General features: G+C 42.9%; 1 protein-coding gene and 1 long non-coding RNA gene across 4 annotated transcripts in view; one reads left to right on the plus strand and one right to left on the minus strand.

Moving 5' to 3' along the window:
• Positions 1-6,626, minus strand: part of TSPAN12 (tetraspanin 12) — a 46,743-nt gene extending 40,117 nt beyond the window's left edge. For 2 of the 3 annotated variants that reach the window (XM_068669575.1, XM_068669573.1), the window contains exon 1: positions 6,270-6,625. In XM_068669575.1, coding sequence (XP_068525676.1) covers positions 6,270-6,335 — 66 coding nt within the window. In that variant the 5' untranslated portion in view covers positions 6,336-6,625. Of the gene's footprint in view, positions 1-6,269 lie in introns of all 3 variants that reach the window. The other variant, XM_068669574.1, reaches the window with a different exon arrangement.
• LOC137849690 (uncharacterized) lies at positions 4,108-17,569 on the plus strand. The gene is made up of 3 exons (XR_011092027.1): positions 4,108-6,179; positions 7,177-14,240; positions 15,244-17,569. It is a non-coding gene; the product is annotated as an uncharacterized lncRNA (long non-coding RNA).
• Positions 17,570-18,501: the final 932 nt, after the last annotated feature.

Consider the following 18,501-nt stretch of genomic DNA (forward strand, 5'->3'; position numbering starts at 1 on the left):
AGCTTAAAAAGAACCTCGACTCTGAGGCAGGCTTTTGTGCACTCCCTGAATGTAACGATGTTATATAAATAACGCAGCCCAAAGCCACCAAAAAGTTTTCTCAAAGACCAGTCTTAAAAGTATTTCTGGTCCTTTAAAATTCCTCCTGCAGCTTGCTCTGCTGAGCACCATTAAAAGACACCATATTCTGACAGAAGCTAGAGTTATTCTTGCATGGCTTCAAAGACAGCTTATTCTTTACACAAGAATGCTAAGAAAATCAGGTTTCAGTTACCAACGTCTACAGTGCAGTCTCTAAAAACAGACTGCATTAGCCTAGCACGAACCCCACACTTACACTGCTACAGGTAGCCAGCCAGGCAGTGCTCGTTTCTATGGATATTATTAGTCACTTACATTCCTTAAGAATTTGACCCTGACTCTATTCACTCCAAGTATCTTCAAATGCCACTGGCATGAGTGGAAGTTGGATGGCAGCAGAAACACAACTGCTACTCAGACTCCGGTTCCAAGGAAGGGAGGATAACTGATTTCTTCGTTGTGTTACAGCAGATGTAAAAAAATTAGGTAAAAGTAATTACAAGATTGAACACATACATTTGGGGTTGGAAGAAGGATATACTTGAGGTTGGAAAAAGAAAGAAACTCAATACTGCTGCTTCCAATCATTCTTAGGGCTTCTTTGTGCAAGGCGAATATTCCCTCGCTGTATTTTCTCAGGTGGAACACATAACCAAACCTAGACGGTACAAGTGTTCAATATATTCATAACAAAGGGAAAACTGACTGGAAGCTTGCTCCGCTTTCATTTTCCCTGATTTCTTGTTCACAAGCACAAATTCAAGATAGAGGCAAAACAATTTACAGAGTCTGCAAGGAGGGCTTATTGGCTGCAATCACACGGCCTGATTAGATGGTGCTGCTACATGCTAAGAGCTGCGGGGAAGGAAAGCACAGGCATCATTCAACAGAAACAACATAACCCCAGGCAGATAAACCCCACGAGGTGAAGGATGTGGCAACATCTCTGACTGCTTGAACATCCAGTGATACTGAATCATCCTGTAAGATACGTTCACCACCTAAGACACAGCCATCTGTGACTTACAGCCATGATTTGCCCAAGCCACTACGGCATGGTCATTCTCTGTTGTAAGGGACACAACAGCAGCTGCTCCTCCTTTCTGTTTTCCACACATGCTCATCAGAGCGGGGGAAAAAGAAAAAAAACAAGCTGGCAGTTTTGTCAAGACAAAGTCTATACAGACTTTTTTCCTGAATGTCAGCTATATTTTGCTTTTAAAAAAAATAAAAAGAAAAAAAGAAAAGAAAAAAGAGAAAATTGACAGAATAATTGTGCTGCTGTTACTCATATTTAGTAGCATTGCTCAGTTCACCGATTTTGGCTATTTGTAATTTTTTAAAAGGAATGCACGGCTGAGCTGCCAGAAGTAAAACAGGTCCATGCCTCTCAGAGCAGTTGCTTCGCTTAATCCTCTCTTATTATAAGCAGTCAGGACACTGAATTTTTCCTGCACTCAGCACTGTTTTCTACTTCCTCTCCTAACACAACCGTAAGGGCCACTGCCCTCGGACAGCCTGCTGCGTTATGCCTGTGCCATTAATACAGGCTTGCCGTGCTCCGTGACTGAAGCCTGCCTGTAATACCAAGCTAAGGTCTCTCCACTTTACACAACTGCAAAGAAAGTTTAAGGGCAAAAGGCTGCAGCAAAGCACAGGAGAATAATTGCAATATTGCAAAATGTGTCAAGGAGGCTTTATGTCAAAACAGACAAGGATGCTCCTATTAAACCCAAGACTGCTGCTACGCTGGACGTCAGGAGCTCACCAATAGAGAAAAGCCCCACCAGAAGCAAAGACCCCGCAGTCTCATATACTGCATAAAGTATCTGTAGAACTATCAAAACTAAATCTCTCCAGCTACTGACACCCGTTCTATGCAGAGATAAAGACTGGTATTGCCTCTAAAGCCAGAAAATCAGGACGCAGTAGGAGCGTGTCTTCTCTCAAGCACTACTAAGATAATCTGCTTGGTTGATCACTAAGGCTTGACTAAAAAATGCCAAATTATGCATTTTTGGAGGTCCTCTCTTCTTATCAGGCTGTCCAGAAAGCAATACGCTGCAAACAGCAGTGTTGCAAAGCCTAACATGGGACATCTGCAGAAATCCAGCTGGGTCTCTCAGTCTGAATTCCTTTAAGAAGTGATGCTTATTTAAACATATGGATGACAGAAGAAATCATACCAAATGTTAAATGCAGACTTCACTCTGAAAGATACTCCTTGTCCAGGGCACTGTCAAAAAAAGCCTTATGAACCCAGAAGGGAGAACCTCCTAAAACTGCAACTCCCGTTACTCTGAAAAAGATACCTTGTAGTCAGCTGCACAATTCAATTGACCTTAGAAACAGCTTCCAGGAGGATCATCAGATCTATTACCACATTCAGTCACTTAATCAACAATAATTAGAGCACTGACGACCTATTTATTCCCACCTCAGAAGAAATTGCCTTCTGCAAGTAGCAGCTTTGGAATTACCAATCCATCGACTCCCACAAAGCCTGGATACCTCAGAAGCAGTAAGGGCAGTAAACTCACTGGTCCGTTATCAAAACTGGATGAACTCTTAGAAGACAGACTTTTTTTTTTTCCCAGTTGAATGCTTATTTATTATTTACAGCTAAAGAGCCTTTGGGCCAAAAATGACAAAAAGGGTACTGGACAACACCCCTTTCCTTCCTCTCGCACACATGTGCATCACCCTGTCGACTGCTCCCCATCACAGCTCATTAGCTCAGCCCAGTAAAAGAAGCTTCTCTTCCCAAATACAAAGCGTGCAGTTGTACACATACAAGAAACACTCTGGGAAAGCTTCAAGTATCACAGCACAGTGACTGATGAAGTTCTCCCACTTCTCTGCTTCTAGGCTCAAACAATAACCCAATTATGAAGACATCAGCTTGTTGTATGTGATGCATAACACTTTCTGAAGAGGCTTCACATGCACTAGTGTGCCCTTATCAGGCTGGCAATGACAAGAGCTGCAATCCCCATATACACGTGCTGCAATGGTTGCACGCAGAGACACGCTTGAAAATTACTTTAAGCGTTCCCTCCTCCCAGAGGGAAAATCAGCCTGCACCAGGTAGGCCACAGGCTCTCTCAGTTTTGGTCAGGGCTTCAAATGTTGGAGGTCAGCAGAGCTGAGGGTCTCTTCTTCCAACCTGGAGGAGAAACCAATCCTCTCTGCACAAGGCACTGCTGGACCGACCACGGGACAGCACCAGAACGAAACAAGGAGAGGTTATCACTGCATCCTGGTTAAGCCCCCAAATTAAGCCATGATTTTAAAAAGTCAACTGTGCTGTTTGGATATCTTCAGTATTTTCAGCTGGAGACTGATAACTGACACGCTAATGACAGCCTTGAAGGTGTTTAGAGGCAACATCCCCTTGGAAGGAATGAAGCAAGAAGAACTGCAAAACCCTCCCAGAACAGGCTTGGAGAGAGTAACACACATGCTCCCCGAACAGTGAGGTCCCTTCACACCCCAGAATCATGCTCTGCTCTCATCTATTTCAAGCATGCTGCCGTTGTGTTTATCTGTTAAGGCAGAGCCTACCATACTCGCAGCTTCAGAGGAATGTGGCTGCACATTTCCAGGGGCCGATCTAATCTAAACTTCCTGCCATCCAGTCCATAATCTGAGCTGGTATTTATCAAAGTAAGTGCTAACATAAGCAACAGACAAGCTAAAGCTTTCCAAATGGAAGGAAGAGTGATGGCGAGGGGAAAACAGAGCCCTCAGCCCCATGCTGGTGAGCGAGTACCTGCTGCCAGGGGAGCTTTTCCACAAGGCAATTTTGGCCAGCGGGGTCATGCTCATACACCCAGGAAAGTCACTGGTAACACTCTCACTGACCTCAGCTGGAGAAAATCCAACTTGGGTAGAGAAGGAGACATGGGACATTTCACTACAATAAGCAACAAGTAGCAGATTTGTTAAATACACATCTGAACAGGAGCAGATAGGAAGCAGAAAGACGTTTCTAACACGCACACTCCTCCAAAGAACCTGATTTAACTGTAATACTTCCCACCTACCATTCATCCTATTTCTTACTACACAGTTCTGGCACACTCATTTTGTTTGTTTGCTTTATTCTGAGCCAAACGGTTGCACCCATCTGCTTTCAAAGATGCAAAGAATCACCTCCAAGCAGATTGGCCAATTTTTCATTTTACTTCTAACACCTTTAATTTCATGCACATTACGGAAGACAGCTTTATTCTTTACAACATCTGTGGTGCAAGTTATCTGCTGATACTGGCATTTATTATCTAATTAAATATTTGCATGCTTTGGCATTACATAGATTTCACTTAGCTGCTTGGGTGTAATTTCCAGTGCCCTGCCCTCAGCTAGGAAGATTAAGTACAGACATTTTTCATATTCTTGTTCTGAACACGAGCATGCAAAGTTACCATTTTCTTCCCTAGGACTTCTTGGGATACCACTAAAAGATCTGACTGAAAAGATCGCCATTTCTCTATGATTATGGAAAAAAAAAATCACACTTCCTAGTTAGGGGTGATCTGAGACACTACTATTCAAAAGGTTGAAAAAAAATCTAAAGAATGAGAAATAGTTTCTAGCCATGAATGCTTTAAACAAAATCTTGACAAAATGAATTGTGAATGGACAAAGTTAACAGCAGCACATTACTGATGTAGTTACTGTTACTCCACCGTCAAGCTCAGAGGTGTTCTGTAGCTCCATGCCTTCGGTCCGCAACAGAAAAAAAAAATATATATATAGCAATGAAAAGTTGGAAGGAGCAACCTGACATGGAAAGGAACTTAAATTCAAGCAACGAGGGCAAACATTTAAACGTCCAAAGCGAGACAACATACACCCTCCCAGACAAATACATTTACATGCATCTCCCACCTCCACCTCTACCTGTTTCTGGTGTGTTTTCCTCTTTGCACCTGTTCACTGCCTACTGCCTCTTTGCTTATCCTGCCTCAGCCTCCTTAAATTTATAACGTGCAACAAGCCTGGATCTCCCTAGAGAGGAACTGCGACACAACGTAGCAGCACCAAGTTCCCTCCAAAGGTAAGGAGCAAACTTCCTACAGAAGGAAAGTTGCTCAGGAAGAGGAATGAATCACTCAGCTCCAGCACTGAGGCCCTCACTGCCACAGAACGGGTCAACTGACACAGTGCGGGGGCATAACCTCACGTACAACCTAGGTAGCACCTAAATGGCAGCTTCAGATTAAAAGGCTGAGTAATACATTTGACAAAACGTGGCAAGCACTGAGAATGGGGGGAAAGGGAGAACAGCAGAACAAGCTTAAGGGAACAAGCTTCTTTAGGTGGTGAGCCGAGGCATGAATGGAAACCGACGAGGACAGCTCAAGGCAGGAATCATGAACCAAGAGGATAGCAGTGAGTACGCAAACAGGACAGGATGTTTTCAGCCATGTGGGTGTCTGTTCTCTCAACTCTAGCAATACATGCCTAAAAATGTGAAGTTGAACCCAGATCAGTTAAACCCAAGGCAACCTCTGCCTTAATCAAAACAAAATCCAAGTTTGGGGATTTCGTACAATACCCAATGAAAATCACATACGATGTTTTAAATAATTACACATCCTTTAAAAAAATTGAAGGATGTCCTTGTCTCTTATTAAAGGACGTTAGTCCTACCATACTGCAGAAATGAAATACTTACTTTTCATCTGTCAAACACAACATAAAAGCCACATACTTTCATCAGAACCTCAGATTGTTTGCATTACGCAAGAAAAGTATCTTCTTGTCCCAAATGCTGTTTAACAGTTCTGTCTCATTCATATTCTGATCTCCACTTAACTTTCAGTAATCACGGGACTTGGTCTTTAGTTCAGCATAAACTCTGCTCGGTCCCGGCACTGCCCGAGACGCCGAAAGCAGCCGGCACAGACCATAAACCACCGCAGGCCTCGCCTGGCAGCCAGGATGCGGTCCCCGAGACGAGCTGGGGGAAGCCCAGCGCTCGGACACCTGTGGGAGCTCGGAGTTTGGGCTGGGTCCGGGATGCTCCGCAGCCGAGGCGGCGAGGAAGGCAGCAGGCTGCGGAACGTCCTTCCCTTTCCACAGCCGTGCAGGTACCACAGGTGCCCGGACCCCCGCCCCGCCAGGCTCACCCCAAACCTGGCTGGCGGCTGGCTCCCGAGGGCCCGCAGCCCCGCACTCACCCAGAAGAGGAGGTTGAGGGCGTAGAGCAGGCAGCGCAGGCACCTCACCGAGTCCTCCCTGGCCATGGCGAGCCCCGGAGGCAGCCGGCGCCGTCCATCCTCTCACCACATCCTCCCTCCCCGGGCCGCCCAGGGCAGGGCAGGGCAGGGCAGAGCCGGGAGCTCGCCGCAGCCGCAGGTGGAGCCTCCCCACAGCGACTCCCCCCTCGCTCACTCGCCCCGCCGAGGCCTCATCGGGGCCGGGCAGCGCTGCCCAGGGCCGGCGGGGCGCTGACGGGAAGCTCCCGGCGGCCGCGGCCGCCCCCGCCCGCAGCGCTCCGCGCAGCCCCGCGGCGCCCAGCGCCACCAGCGCCGCCGCGCAGGCGCCACCGCCCGCGGCTCGCCGGGTCCTAGCGCCGCCCGCCGGGGAAGGCCCGGCGGCCCGAGGCGTGGGGGGGTTCCTCCGGGTGTCTGGGGGCTCCCCGGGGTGTTTGGGGGCTCCCCCGGGCGGTGGGGGGCTCCGAGGCGCCGGGAGACTGGGCTCCGAGGGTCCGGGGGCCGTATGTGGTGGAATGAGGCGCTGCTGCGCGCCGTGTGTTGTGCCCGAGGGACAAAATGGAAGTGGCGGCTTGGGAGGGTGGGAGTTTGGGGTTCCTTCACCTTAGGGCGAAGCACCCTAAAATGTCGTCCCTCCCTAGGCTGGAGCCGCGCTGGAAGCCCAAGTTGTGCCAGCGGTTGGGTTGCTGTTGCTGCTCTTCAGGGGAGAGGGGAGGTTTTGAGCAATAAGCCGAAATGCATGAAAACCTCCTCCTGTGGTATTTTGGCCCAGAGCGGCAAATAATCTCATAAAACAGATTTTTTTTATTTTTTTTTTTATTTTGTGAGTGGTTTTTCTGCAACATTTACCAGACATTTCCCAATATTTCAGTGCTGTTGCATTGGAAACAAAACGTCGCTGAAATCCAACCCGAATCTGGGCATCTGCAGCCCAGTGCCGCTTCCACATCTCCAGGCAGCAGAAGGCTCTCCTGGACTGGGAAGTAAGACCCTCTGCACCTCTCCAGCTATTATGAAGACACTGGTTTAAATCTAACGACCCCAGAGGGGTCCGGTCCAAATCAGAACAGTCATATTTTGCTGAGTAAGAGAGTAAAGCAGCCAGTCTCGAAATGCAGCCATGTTGAAGATAATCGTTCAGGAAATAGACAAAATCCACAGTTATTTTTCTGGCAAGGCTGCCATGGATTGGTCCCATAATGTCTGTAGCATTTACAGATTCCACAACTAAACTGAAAAAATCATCCTGTTTCTGAAATCTGTTAAAGAACATGCAAATCTAGTTACAGTGGTAAATTCCTACTGAAATCTGTATTGTTTCAACTTATGCATATATCTCCATATTTTAAAAGTAATATTACATTTTAAAGCACAATTATACACAGATTAGCAAAACGTTTTCCACAAATACATACAAATGTGTTGCGGCGCCACACGAACAAAAAGTGTAATAAAATACACTGAGAAAAGTTTCTGAACTAGGAGAGGAAAATTGTCTTCAACCTGTATTACGTAAAGACTGGTTTAATGGCTGGTGGTGAAAACTGGAAAGGAGGAAAAAGAATTTAATGAATGAAATCCAGCTTTTGGGAGGCCAAAGAAAAATCTGTTTCCTGAAGCACTGGAAACGTGACTTGAGAAAACCCACAAACTCCAGACGATTCAGCTGAGGCTGCTGGTGTAATCAGAGAATGAATCATAATCTCACTTAAGCTTCTGCAGTTTCATTTCGTTAGTCAGAGCAAGCAGCATCTTCACGTGTATTCATCCCTCCTTAGAAAGAAAGTAGAATGGACATGGATGCTTACCAGAAAGCCCTGATTTTATGCCAGAAGCGAACACAACTAGAGTAAGTTGGAAGTGCTAGAGAGCGTTGCACAAATGTGGTGTGTGAAGATTTTTTTTCCCTCAAATTTGGTAAGCTGTGAGCTTTTGCTGTTAATTTGATCCTCTTTTCTGGGATGAAGAGCTCTCCAGGAAGTGCAGTGCGCCGCATTTTTAGTCTTCAGTGGGTATTGCTAATTTTATACCTAAATGAGGCAAACTAAAGACTACTTGTAAAAGGTGACATTGTACATTCATTGTGCTGTTTACATACCATTCATTCCTTTTATTGCTGAGGACTTTACATGAACAGTCAGCAAGATAGATCTTGAACAGGTACAGTATTTTCAGTGAACCAATGCCAGTTTACACAAATAGTGTCAATTTACAACTGAGCTCCAGCCTTGGCTGAGGACAATGCAGTCTGTTAGAAACCAGATTAAAAATAATTGAGCTTGTGTTTGTGTTCTTGGTTGTTCATGGGAGAGCAAATTACCTGAGCCACAAGGTTTTATTAAAAAAAAAAAAAAAAAGCACTATGAAAATACACCCAGTATCTTACACCCAGTGATTTTTCTTTAAACATGTCTAAAATACCAAATGAGAAGTTCTATTACTTGTTTCTGATATTTTTGGCTTATAGCTGAACTATTCCTTGTGCATAAGGAATTTGAGGAAAGGAAAAAGAAAACCAGCCTCACAGATCTATTACTTGCTAAAAATCCTGCTAAAATTACACTTGGAAAAATTTGTATGTCTGAGGTACCACATTGGGGGTGTTTGGTCACAAGGTGCTCTCAATCTGACTGTGCCTGTTTGGAATCCTATTGCAGTAACTCCATCGCAAACATAAAGAGGATCACGTAGTTGGTTAAAGAAATGTTCTGTCCTCTAGCTGTTATTTGATAATAAGAATAATAAATTGTTATTTGAACAGAAGAGATTCTACTCAAAACCTAAAGAAAAACAGGTCCTATTTATGAATGTCTGCCAAACTATATAGGGTTTGGAGGAAGGTCCCTTTGGAATAGTGCTTCTACCAGTCTGTCATACTTTGTGAAATTTCCATGATGTCAACACTGGGAAAGAAATACAGAGAAAGTTCCCATGCATTCAAACAGTAACTAAACTGGAAGTATTATCTGATCACTCAAAAAAAAAAAAAAAAAAAAAAATCAGGGAAGCTACTATGCTAATGTAGTACATGTGTTTTTTTACCCTTTAAACTGATCGCATCAGATTTTATTTAGGGCAAGAAAGATTATGAATACAAACTCTTTGTATTCATAATTTCTTGAAATGAGTTTGCTGTTAACAAGTGAGGGTTCTTTAATGTGTAGCAAAGAGATAAGTATGGTAACTGATGAAGTTGTATTGATCGGTATCGTCTGCTTGGATTCTCTAGTGTCTAATTAACTACAAATTCTAAAGCTTTTTCTGTGACAGGGCATTCACAATAACTTTCTAATATGAATTCTCTAGACTTAAATGAAGTGCTCATGATATAGCCTTTCTATCACTGGCAGAGGAGGGAGATCAAAATGCCAATAACTCTAATAATCTCTCCTTCCTCTGTTTAACTGCCAGTCATAATTTAATGTATGCAGACTTAATACCTGTAAGCTAGCTGCTCTCTGCCAAATGCTCTTGAAATTGTCCAACAGGTTCAAAAACTATTAGAAGAGTGTTGACTGCACAAATTCTCCAGTATGATCTCATAAGCTCTTCTCCATCAGGAAAGCAGGCTTAAAGAGGAATAGGTATTAAGATACTCATCCAGCTAAAAGTGTCTTTAATCTAAACTATATGAATAGCCTGATTGAGTGGAATATCATTAGGCATGCATGTAAATTTATAGGTGATAATTGCCTAATAGTAGATGGCAAGAAACTTTATCGCTGAAAAAGCAATGAGTTAAAGTAATGTCCTTTTATATGCTGCCATAACATTTAAAATTACTCAGATGAGTACCGGACTAAGGAAAATACACATGAATGTGCTTTGACATATGCATTTTAGTTCTGTGTGGAATCTACTCCACTTAGGTTATATAGATAGGAAAATTGCTCATGTACAGATTTATTTATAAGATTGTATGTCTAAGCTAGAAATGTCTTTGATAGCACCAGGGCAATTAATTACTTTTAGTAAATTTCTTCCAGCCATACTGTCCATGTAAGAAAAATCTGTGATCCCTTTCACTTATGTGATATTTGCACAGTTTTGAGGATTTTTAAATCATTCCTTTTCCTACATAGCTTTTTATTACAAGCCCCTATCAGGCATTGGCTGGGCAAACACGTCCTGTAACAGGCACCTGTCTGAAACAAGTAATAAATGTGATTAATAATGCAAACAATGACCACTGAGGGTGGATTTCTGAAGCTGCACAAATATCCATCTATAAAACTGAAGGTGTACTAGTTGGCTCAGAAATAACATATCAAATAAATCTATCCATGTTTATAGCAGAACCCAGTATTGCTCAAACCTTGAGGTGAAAGTGTTTCACCTCAAGAAAGAAAGTATTTCTTCTGAAACAAAGACACCAAATGACAAATCTTCATCCTGTTTCTAAAAGCTGATTTCATTTGAATGCAGAAATGACAGTCTGGAATAAGGTAACACCTGAATGTGTTGGGTCTGTCTGAGCTGGAGTCACCTTTTCCCTGCAGCAGCCCTCACAGTGCTGTGCTCTGCACTCGTAGCTGGAACAGCACTGGTATCCCTCCAGTGTTGCGTCTATTGCTGCGTAGTGCTGGCACAGCATCAGGACTCCTTCTAAGCCCCCAAGAGCCAGCAGGCTGGGGGTGGGCAAGTGATGGGGAGGAGACATTGCCGGGACAGCTGACCTAAACCAACCAAAGGGATATTCCATAACACCTGATGTCACACTCAGCAATAAAAAGGTGGGCTCTCGTGGGGGAGGGGGCTGTTCCTCCTGAACAATCACTACGCGTTTTGAGGCCCTGCTTCCCAGGACGTGGCCAAACACCGCTCGCTGATGGGAAGTAGAGAATAATTTTTTCTCTCTCTGTGCTTCCGCGCGGACTGATTGTTTCTTTTGTTTCTTTTTTTCCTCCCCATTCCCTTTCCCTTTAATTAAACCTTTCTCATCTCAAACCTCGAGTTCTCTGTGTTGTATTTTCTCCCCCTTCATCTTTGAGGAGAGGGGGAGTGAGAGAGCAGTTGTGGTGGAGCTCGGCTGCCCACCTGAGTAAAACCACCACACTGAAATAGATAAAATACCGATGATTAAGAGATTAAAATCACAGTCTCAAAACCAGATTTTACTCTGGCTCAATGGGCTCTTGCAAATGGACTTCCCAGCTTTCTAGTTCAGGAACCTTCAGTGGCTCCCTCAGTTGAAGTAACACCTCAGCAGGTTGTGGGTTTGCTGTTTTTTTCTGCATCTCTAGGAAAAATTTCCTTCTCTCCATTGCTTTAGAGGTTTCATTGCAGGTGCCTTTCCCTTCTCCTTCCCTTCCCTCCCCTCCCCTCCCCTCCTCTCCTCTCCCCTCCACATAGCAGCTGGAAAAATGTAAAATGAGAAGATTCAAATTTGCTTTTAATACTATTTAAGTGGAAAAGAACTCACATTTTTAAGTCTTTATTTACTTTGTAAGTTATTTAAAAGTGCTTAAAAATGCGTAAAAATCTGCATGTCAAACAAATGATGTGAGAACCAAGTTCAGCTGGAAAAATATGTCCTTGATATCAAAAGTAACATTAGAAATAACAAAAAATATGTGTCTAATAACCAGAAACAGATGAATCTTGCTCTGTGATTTCTAGGTCAAGAGTCTTGAGATGTGTTCCACAAGCCAAAAGACCAGAATCCTTGGTAGAGGTGTTTAACAACTCATTAGGAGTTAACTCCCTCTTAGGACAGTCTGAAAATCCTATCCGTTGAGAAATGCACAGACAGTAAGAGATGGAAGATTGCTAACAGAGCAAATCACTAAAAGGAAGCGAGCAGTATAGCTGAATTTCTTGGACACGAGCAACAAAATGTCGTATGGTCAGTGAGCTCTGTGTCACAGAGCCTGGAAAGAAGAACATGTATTTGAAAGAACGGTGCTCTTTAAAGGGATTGCTAAGCCACGGGATGTGAAAAATATGGAGCTGGATTGTTTTATCTCTGCCACAGAATGAATTTCTTAGAAGACTCCTAGGAACCCTCCCAGTGTCATTTTTTTCTTGTTTACTCACAGAATCACAGAATCGAAGAATCACAGAATTACTCCCCTCTCCATAAGTATGGATTTCAATTTAACAGAAGGATCTTGCTTGCACTACAAGGCATAGTTTGAAAAAGCTTCTGGATTGTTTTCTGGTGTCTTTTCTCCAATTTATGGTGCCTGGTGTTATAACAGGAGTCACAGAGCTTTCTGCTGGAGAGTTTTGCTAGACATTCCCTTCTAGTTAAATTCCACGAGGAGGAATTCAGCATCTGTAACTGCTCCAGCAGCAAGAAAAGGCACGGTGAACTTCAGAGTCCTGCTTATTTTAGTCAGCACTTCCTTTCCAGGCACAGCATGGGATTTTACACGAGCAAAGAGCACATTTTAGTATATGCGATGCACCAGTAGCACTGCTAGTTATCAAGCTTGCATGACATTTCTTATCAGAAAGCCCCATTGGAGTGAGGAAATATAAGCAAGGTCTCATCACTAGACTTTGGAGAACTGGAGTCAGTCTCCACTGCAGTGTTGCTATGTGGCCAGTTCCTTTAATCACATTTTTCCCAGGAGTTTATTTCATTCTGTTTTCATTGTCCGGCTTCAGATCTCACAGGCAGATTCGTGGAAACGCGTAAAAATTCACAACTGTATCTGAAGCTACAGGGAACTGCCCTTTGAAAATACAAAATGTTACCCATTGTGAGCTACTCCGATGGATCAGCCTGAACTTGCAGATGCTGTTATCTCAGAGCCTGTGTTTCCCACCTGGAGGGTGGAGACGATATAACTCCTTTCTTGCAGGAGAATGTTGTGAAGCATGTATGTGCTATGAGAGCCAGAGAGCAGGCAGTAGAAAATTTATGGTTGTCCTCACAGCTGAGACTGAAATAGTGGAAAGTAAATAGACCACATGCAGAGTGAAGCTGGAAGAATAAATAAAATGTTCATTCTTTGCACCTAATGAAGCAGGGGTCAAGGGGAAAATATGTATATGATTGTATAACTAAAGCCAGCATCACAATTTAACAAGGAATTACAGATTCACAGATGTCTTTAACACTTCCTTATTTTTCAGTGTTTGGTACATTATCTCTTATGGCAGTTTTCTCCTTTAGGGAGGCCAGGGTAAGTATAAAATAGGTTTCCAGGAAAGATTTTCTTGCTAGCTGAGGTGAGTGCACTGCTCTGCACATAGTTGTTGTATGGTAGTTGCTGTCACACCCTGTTGCTCCATGTTGTTCCAAGAATGCATGGGATTCTTGTCCATAATAGCAGTCCCAGCTCTGAAATGCATGACAATTGGAGTTCTACTCTGATTAAGAATTAGCAGAGAATTTACTAGAAACAACAAAACAAAATCTGATGTTGCAAAGCACTGGGAGAGTGTGTCATTAATCAACAATTTCCTCATAGACTTTCAGGGAAGGGAGTCTTCCCTGAAGAGAAGACTCCCAGAAGGGAGTCTATTCAGGGGAGGGGAAGAGTTTCCCCTTCTTCTTCTTTGTTTCACCTTCTTCCTTTTTCTCCTTATCCTTTTTATGTCCTTTTTTTTCTTTCTTTCTACTTTTCTAAATACCCTCTGCTGATAATCATGTTTATCCTCCTCGGTTTCTGTCCTTGTGCAGATTCTTCTCTGCATTGAGATTGTCAGCCAGGAGCCAGATAAAGAAGTGCCTGCGATAATAGCTGTGTCTGGATTGCTCCCGCCAGTTTTCTGGTGGCAAAGCCTGGAGCTAAAATATGTGAGCTGCCCTAACACAAACAGTGTTCCACTCTTCTTGGACCTGAAAGCCCTCCTGGCTGGCTCCCAGTTCCCATGAAAACTGTTGCTGAAATTGTCATTGGAAGCTTGAGGGAGATGCAAGAAAAAGCAGGACACACAAATGAGAGAGGCAGATGACTGGAAATTCAAAGCCGTTAGGAACAGGTAAGAGAAGAGTGAATGTAAAAATCTGAATGATGGAGGGATGTTTTTTGGTGAAGGAAAGAACAGTAGGTTGTCCAGCTGCGTTTTTCTTCATTCTAACGTTCTTTTTCTGTGTTAGAAGATGGAGATTTTTACTATGACTATTACTATCACATGATAATTGGATCTGTATGGGCTGAAGGTAAATGCCAGCCAAAAAACATTTTATCTAAACTGAGAAAATACAAAAGACACGGAAAAGCCTTATAAGAAGGATGCCTCTCAAAGCATCATTTATTTTACCGAATAACTGGCATTTCCAGGTGGCAGGTTTTAATTGCCTTGGACTAATGTATGTAAGAAGTGCACATGTTTTGGTATCTAAGCCAAAACTGCTTTTCTGCCCGATATGAGTGAGACTAGAGCTACTACCATATTTCCCCTTCATGTTGTAATTAATCTCACATTTTGGGAATATGAAGGATTGTCCCTTTAAGGAAATAAGCTAAGATCATGAGAATCAGCAAGTAACTAGCTTTCTTTGAAGTGTCAGAAGTGATCTCTCAAGGGAGAGAAGATGCTTGTGACTTCCTGAACAATTTTTCTTTCTACTTCCTGTACGATATCTGAAGTTGAGGTTGCTTGCACCCTAAATCAGAGCTGTTTCTGTGCTATTTTTTTGTAGATAGTACTCAGCATAGGCTCTGTTTTTTCCTCGGATTCTCTGTGTGCTTGCTACAAGACAAACAGCCATACTTTACAAATATATACAGCAGAATCATTGTACAGTTTCCTCTGAACACAAAACCTCATTATATTCACAAGCACTTATAATTCTCAAGCATTTCAAATTCTTAAAGTCGGCAGATGAGAATGTATGGCATTTATTTGCTAAAATTCCACCGTGAAGAGACTCTTTATAATACTTTAGTGAATGTAGCTTGTTTTTGAAGTGGTGAATTGGCTGCTCATCATGTAAACAATGTGTTATTGATATGTTGATGTATTACTCCCATGGACCAAGCACAAGAGTGAGTGCTGGATGTGCAGAGCAGGCAGAAGCACACAGAACTGGACTGCCACTCGGTGGTGGTGGAGATGGATGATCATTTCTTCTGCCATTACCCACTGGCACTGACATGACACAGCTGCATCGTCAACCAGCCAAGATAAAGTGGTCACAAATGGAGGTGCAGAAGTACTGTGCGACTTCAGTATAGCATCCTAGGAATGCCAGAGCAATTATAAATAGACTTTGTAAGTGATTCTGAAAAGGACAATAGGAAGCCAAATGCCATAAAACTTAATTTAGTCCAACAGTAAAACACCATTATCAAAGAGAATTGTCTGGTCTGCTCTATCACATCAGTGACTTGTACACTTACCTGCTATCATTCATCCATGATTTTCTGTGGAATGTATCAAAATGACATTACTGTTCTGGTGGATTGTTCATCATGGAGCTCTTACTTCAATGCTACAACATTGGGATGCTTTTGATAGCTATGACATACCTTAGATTAAATCATCTCCCCTGTTTGCATCACACTAGATTGTATAGATGAGCCACTCTTCTTTTTCAGGATCAAAGGACATCCTACTGCACTTCAGAAACTCATTAAATCTATATTTATAAATAAAGCATTTGTTCCAACAGCACCAGGTGTCCTTGAACCACTACAATGAGCAGCTCTGCAGGACGTGTCCTAAATGTACTCAAGGCTCCACTGAATGATGAAAATGTGACTTGTCTGTTAAGTGGCCTGGGAACAACTTGTTATGGCCTATAAAGCAGTAGAAAAAGTGCACATGGTGCTTCCAGAGCTGAAACACAAATCTAATTACTCTCCCATCAGATGGCTTCTTTGAGACTCTGAAAAACTGCTTGACTGACTACAAAGTTTGCTTTGTGGATTAATAGGCTAATTTAATATCCTACAGTCCTCACTTTGTGTGAACTACTGCTTCATGAACTTTGTTGTGCAGATATTAATTGCTTTGGCCTTTATGTAATATATGTGTATATTGTTGCTGCTTTTGCAAATGAGATCTGCCTTGTGTAACCTTTTTATCCGGTGACTGCTGTTAGTTTTTTGTTTGTTTGTTTATCCCTACAAATGGAAAATAAATCAATTTGTTTTCCAAGTTGGAATTCATTTTCAGGTTTATCAGCCTAGTCTGACATGCATGTTTCATAACTATTGAAATAATGTTTAATTCAATACAGTAATACTTTTAAAACAGAAGCAGAAAAATTGTACAATCAGCATGATTTTATACACAAAATTGATTAAACTTCCATAGTAATAAACTTTATTCTGGGGACAACTTACATTTATAAAGAGTTACTGGGCCAGGGAGATGAGCAAAAGGATCTTTTGTCCATGCCACATCATGACAAGAACTTCTTGGTATTGACGCTAAATTTATTAGGGCTAGCCACAGTATTTAGGCCACTCCTTACAGCTACTGAGGAACAAGTGCATGCTTTTGTCCTGTGCCAGTTCCCTGTACTTGTGGTGGCAGTTTTCATTGCAGTGGGCTCTATTGTATTTTCACAAAATAAATAAATAAATATAGAGAGAGACTATAAAATCCCTGCCCTAATTAATCACTAACTTTACAACTAGATTGAAATTTTCTTGCAATTCAACCTTTTTTATTTATAAAGCTATATCAACTATCATGTCCATATCCTTATCAAAATCTTTGACTTCTAAAGACATTAAGCCAAGAGAACATTTTCTTGAGGGGAACAGTTGCACTGTCAATGTATTTTGAGAAGACCAGAGATAAAGGGCAGTGACTGGGTCGAAGTCCAATTTCATGACTACACCAGTACATTTAAGGAACAAAGAAATACCTCTAGATCAGCCACCCTTGTCCTTCTGGGCAACTTCAACTTGCCAGATGTTATCCAGGAATACCACACAGCTGATATGAACAGGTCCAGGAGATTCCTAAAATACTTTGATGACACATTCTTGGTACAGGTACTGAGGGAGCTGACTAGGAAAGGTGCCCTCCTAGATCTGTTGCTTGTGAACAGAGAGGCTCTGATGGGTAAAGTGGTAATTGGTGGCCGTCTTGGCCATACTGACCATGTAGTAGTCGCATTTAAAATCTTTGTCAACAACAGGAAAACTGCCCCCCAAACTTCAGTACTGGATATGGGAAGAGCAGACTTCAGGCTGCTCAGGGAACTCGTTAGGTAAGGCCCCCTGGGAAACAGCTTTTGAAGCTATCAGGGTCCATCAGTGCTGGTCATTTTTTAAGGAGCAACTCCTAAGAACACAGTACCAGGCAATTCCAACATGTCAGAAGTCAAGCAAGTGGGGCAGAAGGCCAGCTTGGCTGAGCAGAGATCTTATTTTAGAGCTTAGATGGAAAAAGAAAGTGTATGGCTGCAGGAAGAAAGGTCAGGGGACATGGGATTACTACAGAGATACTCTTTGCCATTGGGAGAAAATTCATGTGGCAAAGGCTCAATTAGAGATGAAGTTGGCCAGTACTGTGGGGAACAATAAAAAAGGCTTTTTAAAAATATGTTAACAGCAAAAGGAGGACCAGAGAAAAGGTTGGTTTGTTTCTTGATGAGGATGGTCACCTCACAAAGAGGGACAAACACAAAGTAGAGACATTTAATGCCTTCTTTGCCTCTATCTTCAAGACTGATGATGGGCTCTGGGACCCCTGGAGGACTGTGATTACAGGAACAATAAATTCCCAGCCAGTCCTGAACTTGTGCAGGATTTGCTGGTCCAGATGGACACATATAAGTCTATGGGGCTCAATGGGGCCTAAAACTTTCTCACAAAGGGAGCTGAGGAGCAGGCGCTGAGCTCTGCTCTCTGGGGACAGTGACAGGACCCAAGGGAACAGCATGGAGCTGGGACAGGGGAGGGTCAGGCTGGGGGTTAGGGAAAGGTTCTGCACCGAGAGGGTGGTCGGGCACTGGGACAGGCTCCCCAGGGCAGTGGGCACAGCACCGAGCTGCTGGAGTTCAAGACGCGTTTGGAAAGTGCTCTCAGAGGTAGGGTCAGATTTTTGCATGTTCTTGTGTTGAGCCAGGAGTTGGACTCAATGATCCTTGTGGGTCTCTTTTGGCATATGATATTCTATGATTCTATGACTCCATGATTTTAATTTCTTAGGTAGAAAGGAAGGTGATTTGGGCACTGATTTGATCTCTTCTCTCCTTCTAGCTTTGACATATTTTTTTCAGATTTTCTCTTCTGGAGTGATTGCTCTTTTTACCAGTATCCATTCAATTCCTACATGC

This window comes from Anas acuta, chromosome 1 (genome assembly GCF_963932015.1).
Source record: "Anas acuta chromosome 1, bAnaAcu1.1, whole genome shotgun sequence".
NCBI lineage: Eukaryota > Metazoa > Chordata > Aves > Anseriformes > Anatidae > Anas > Anas acuta.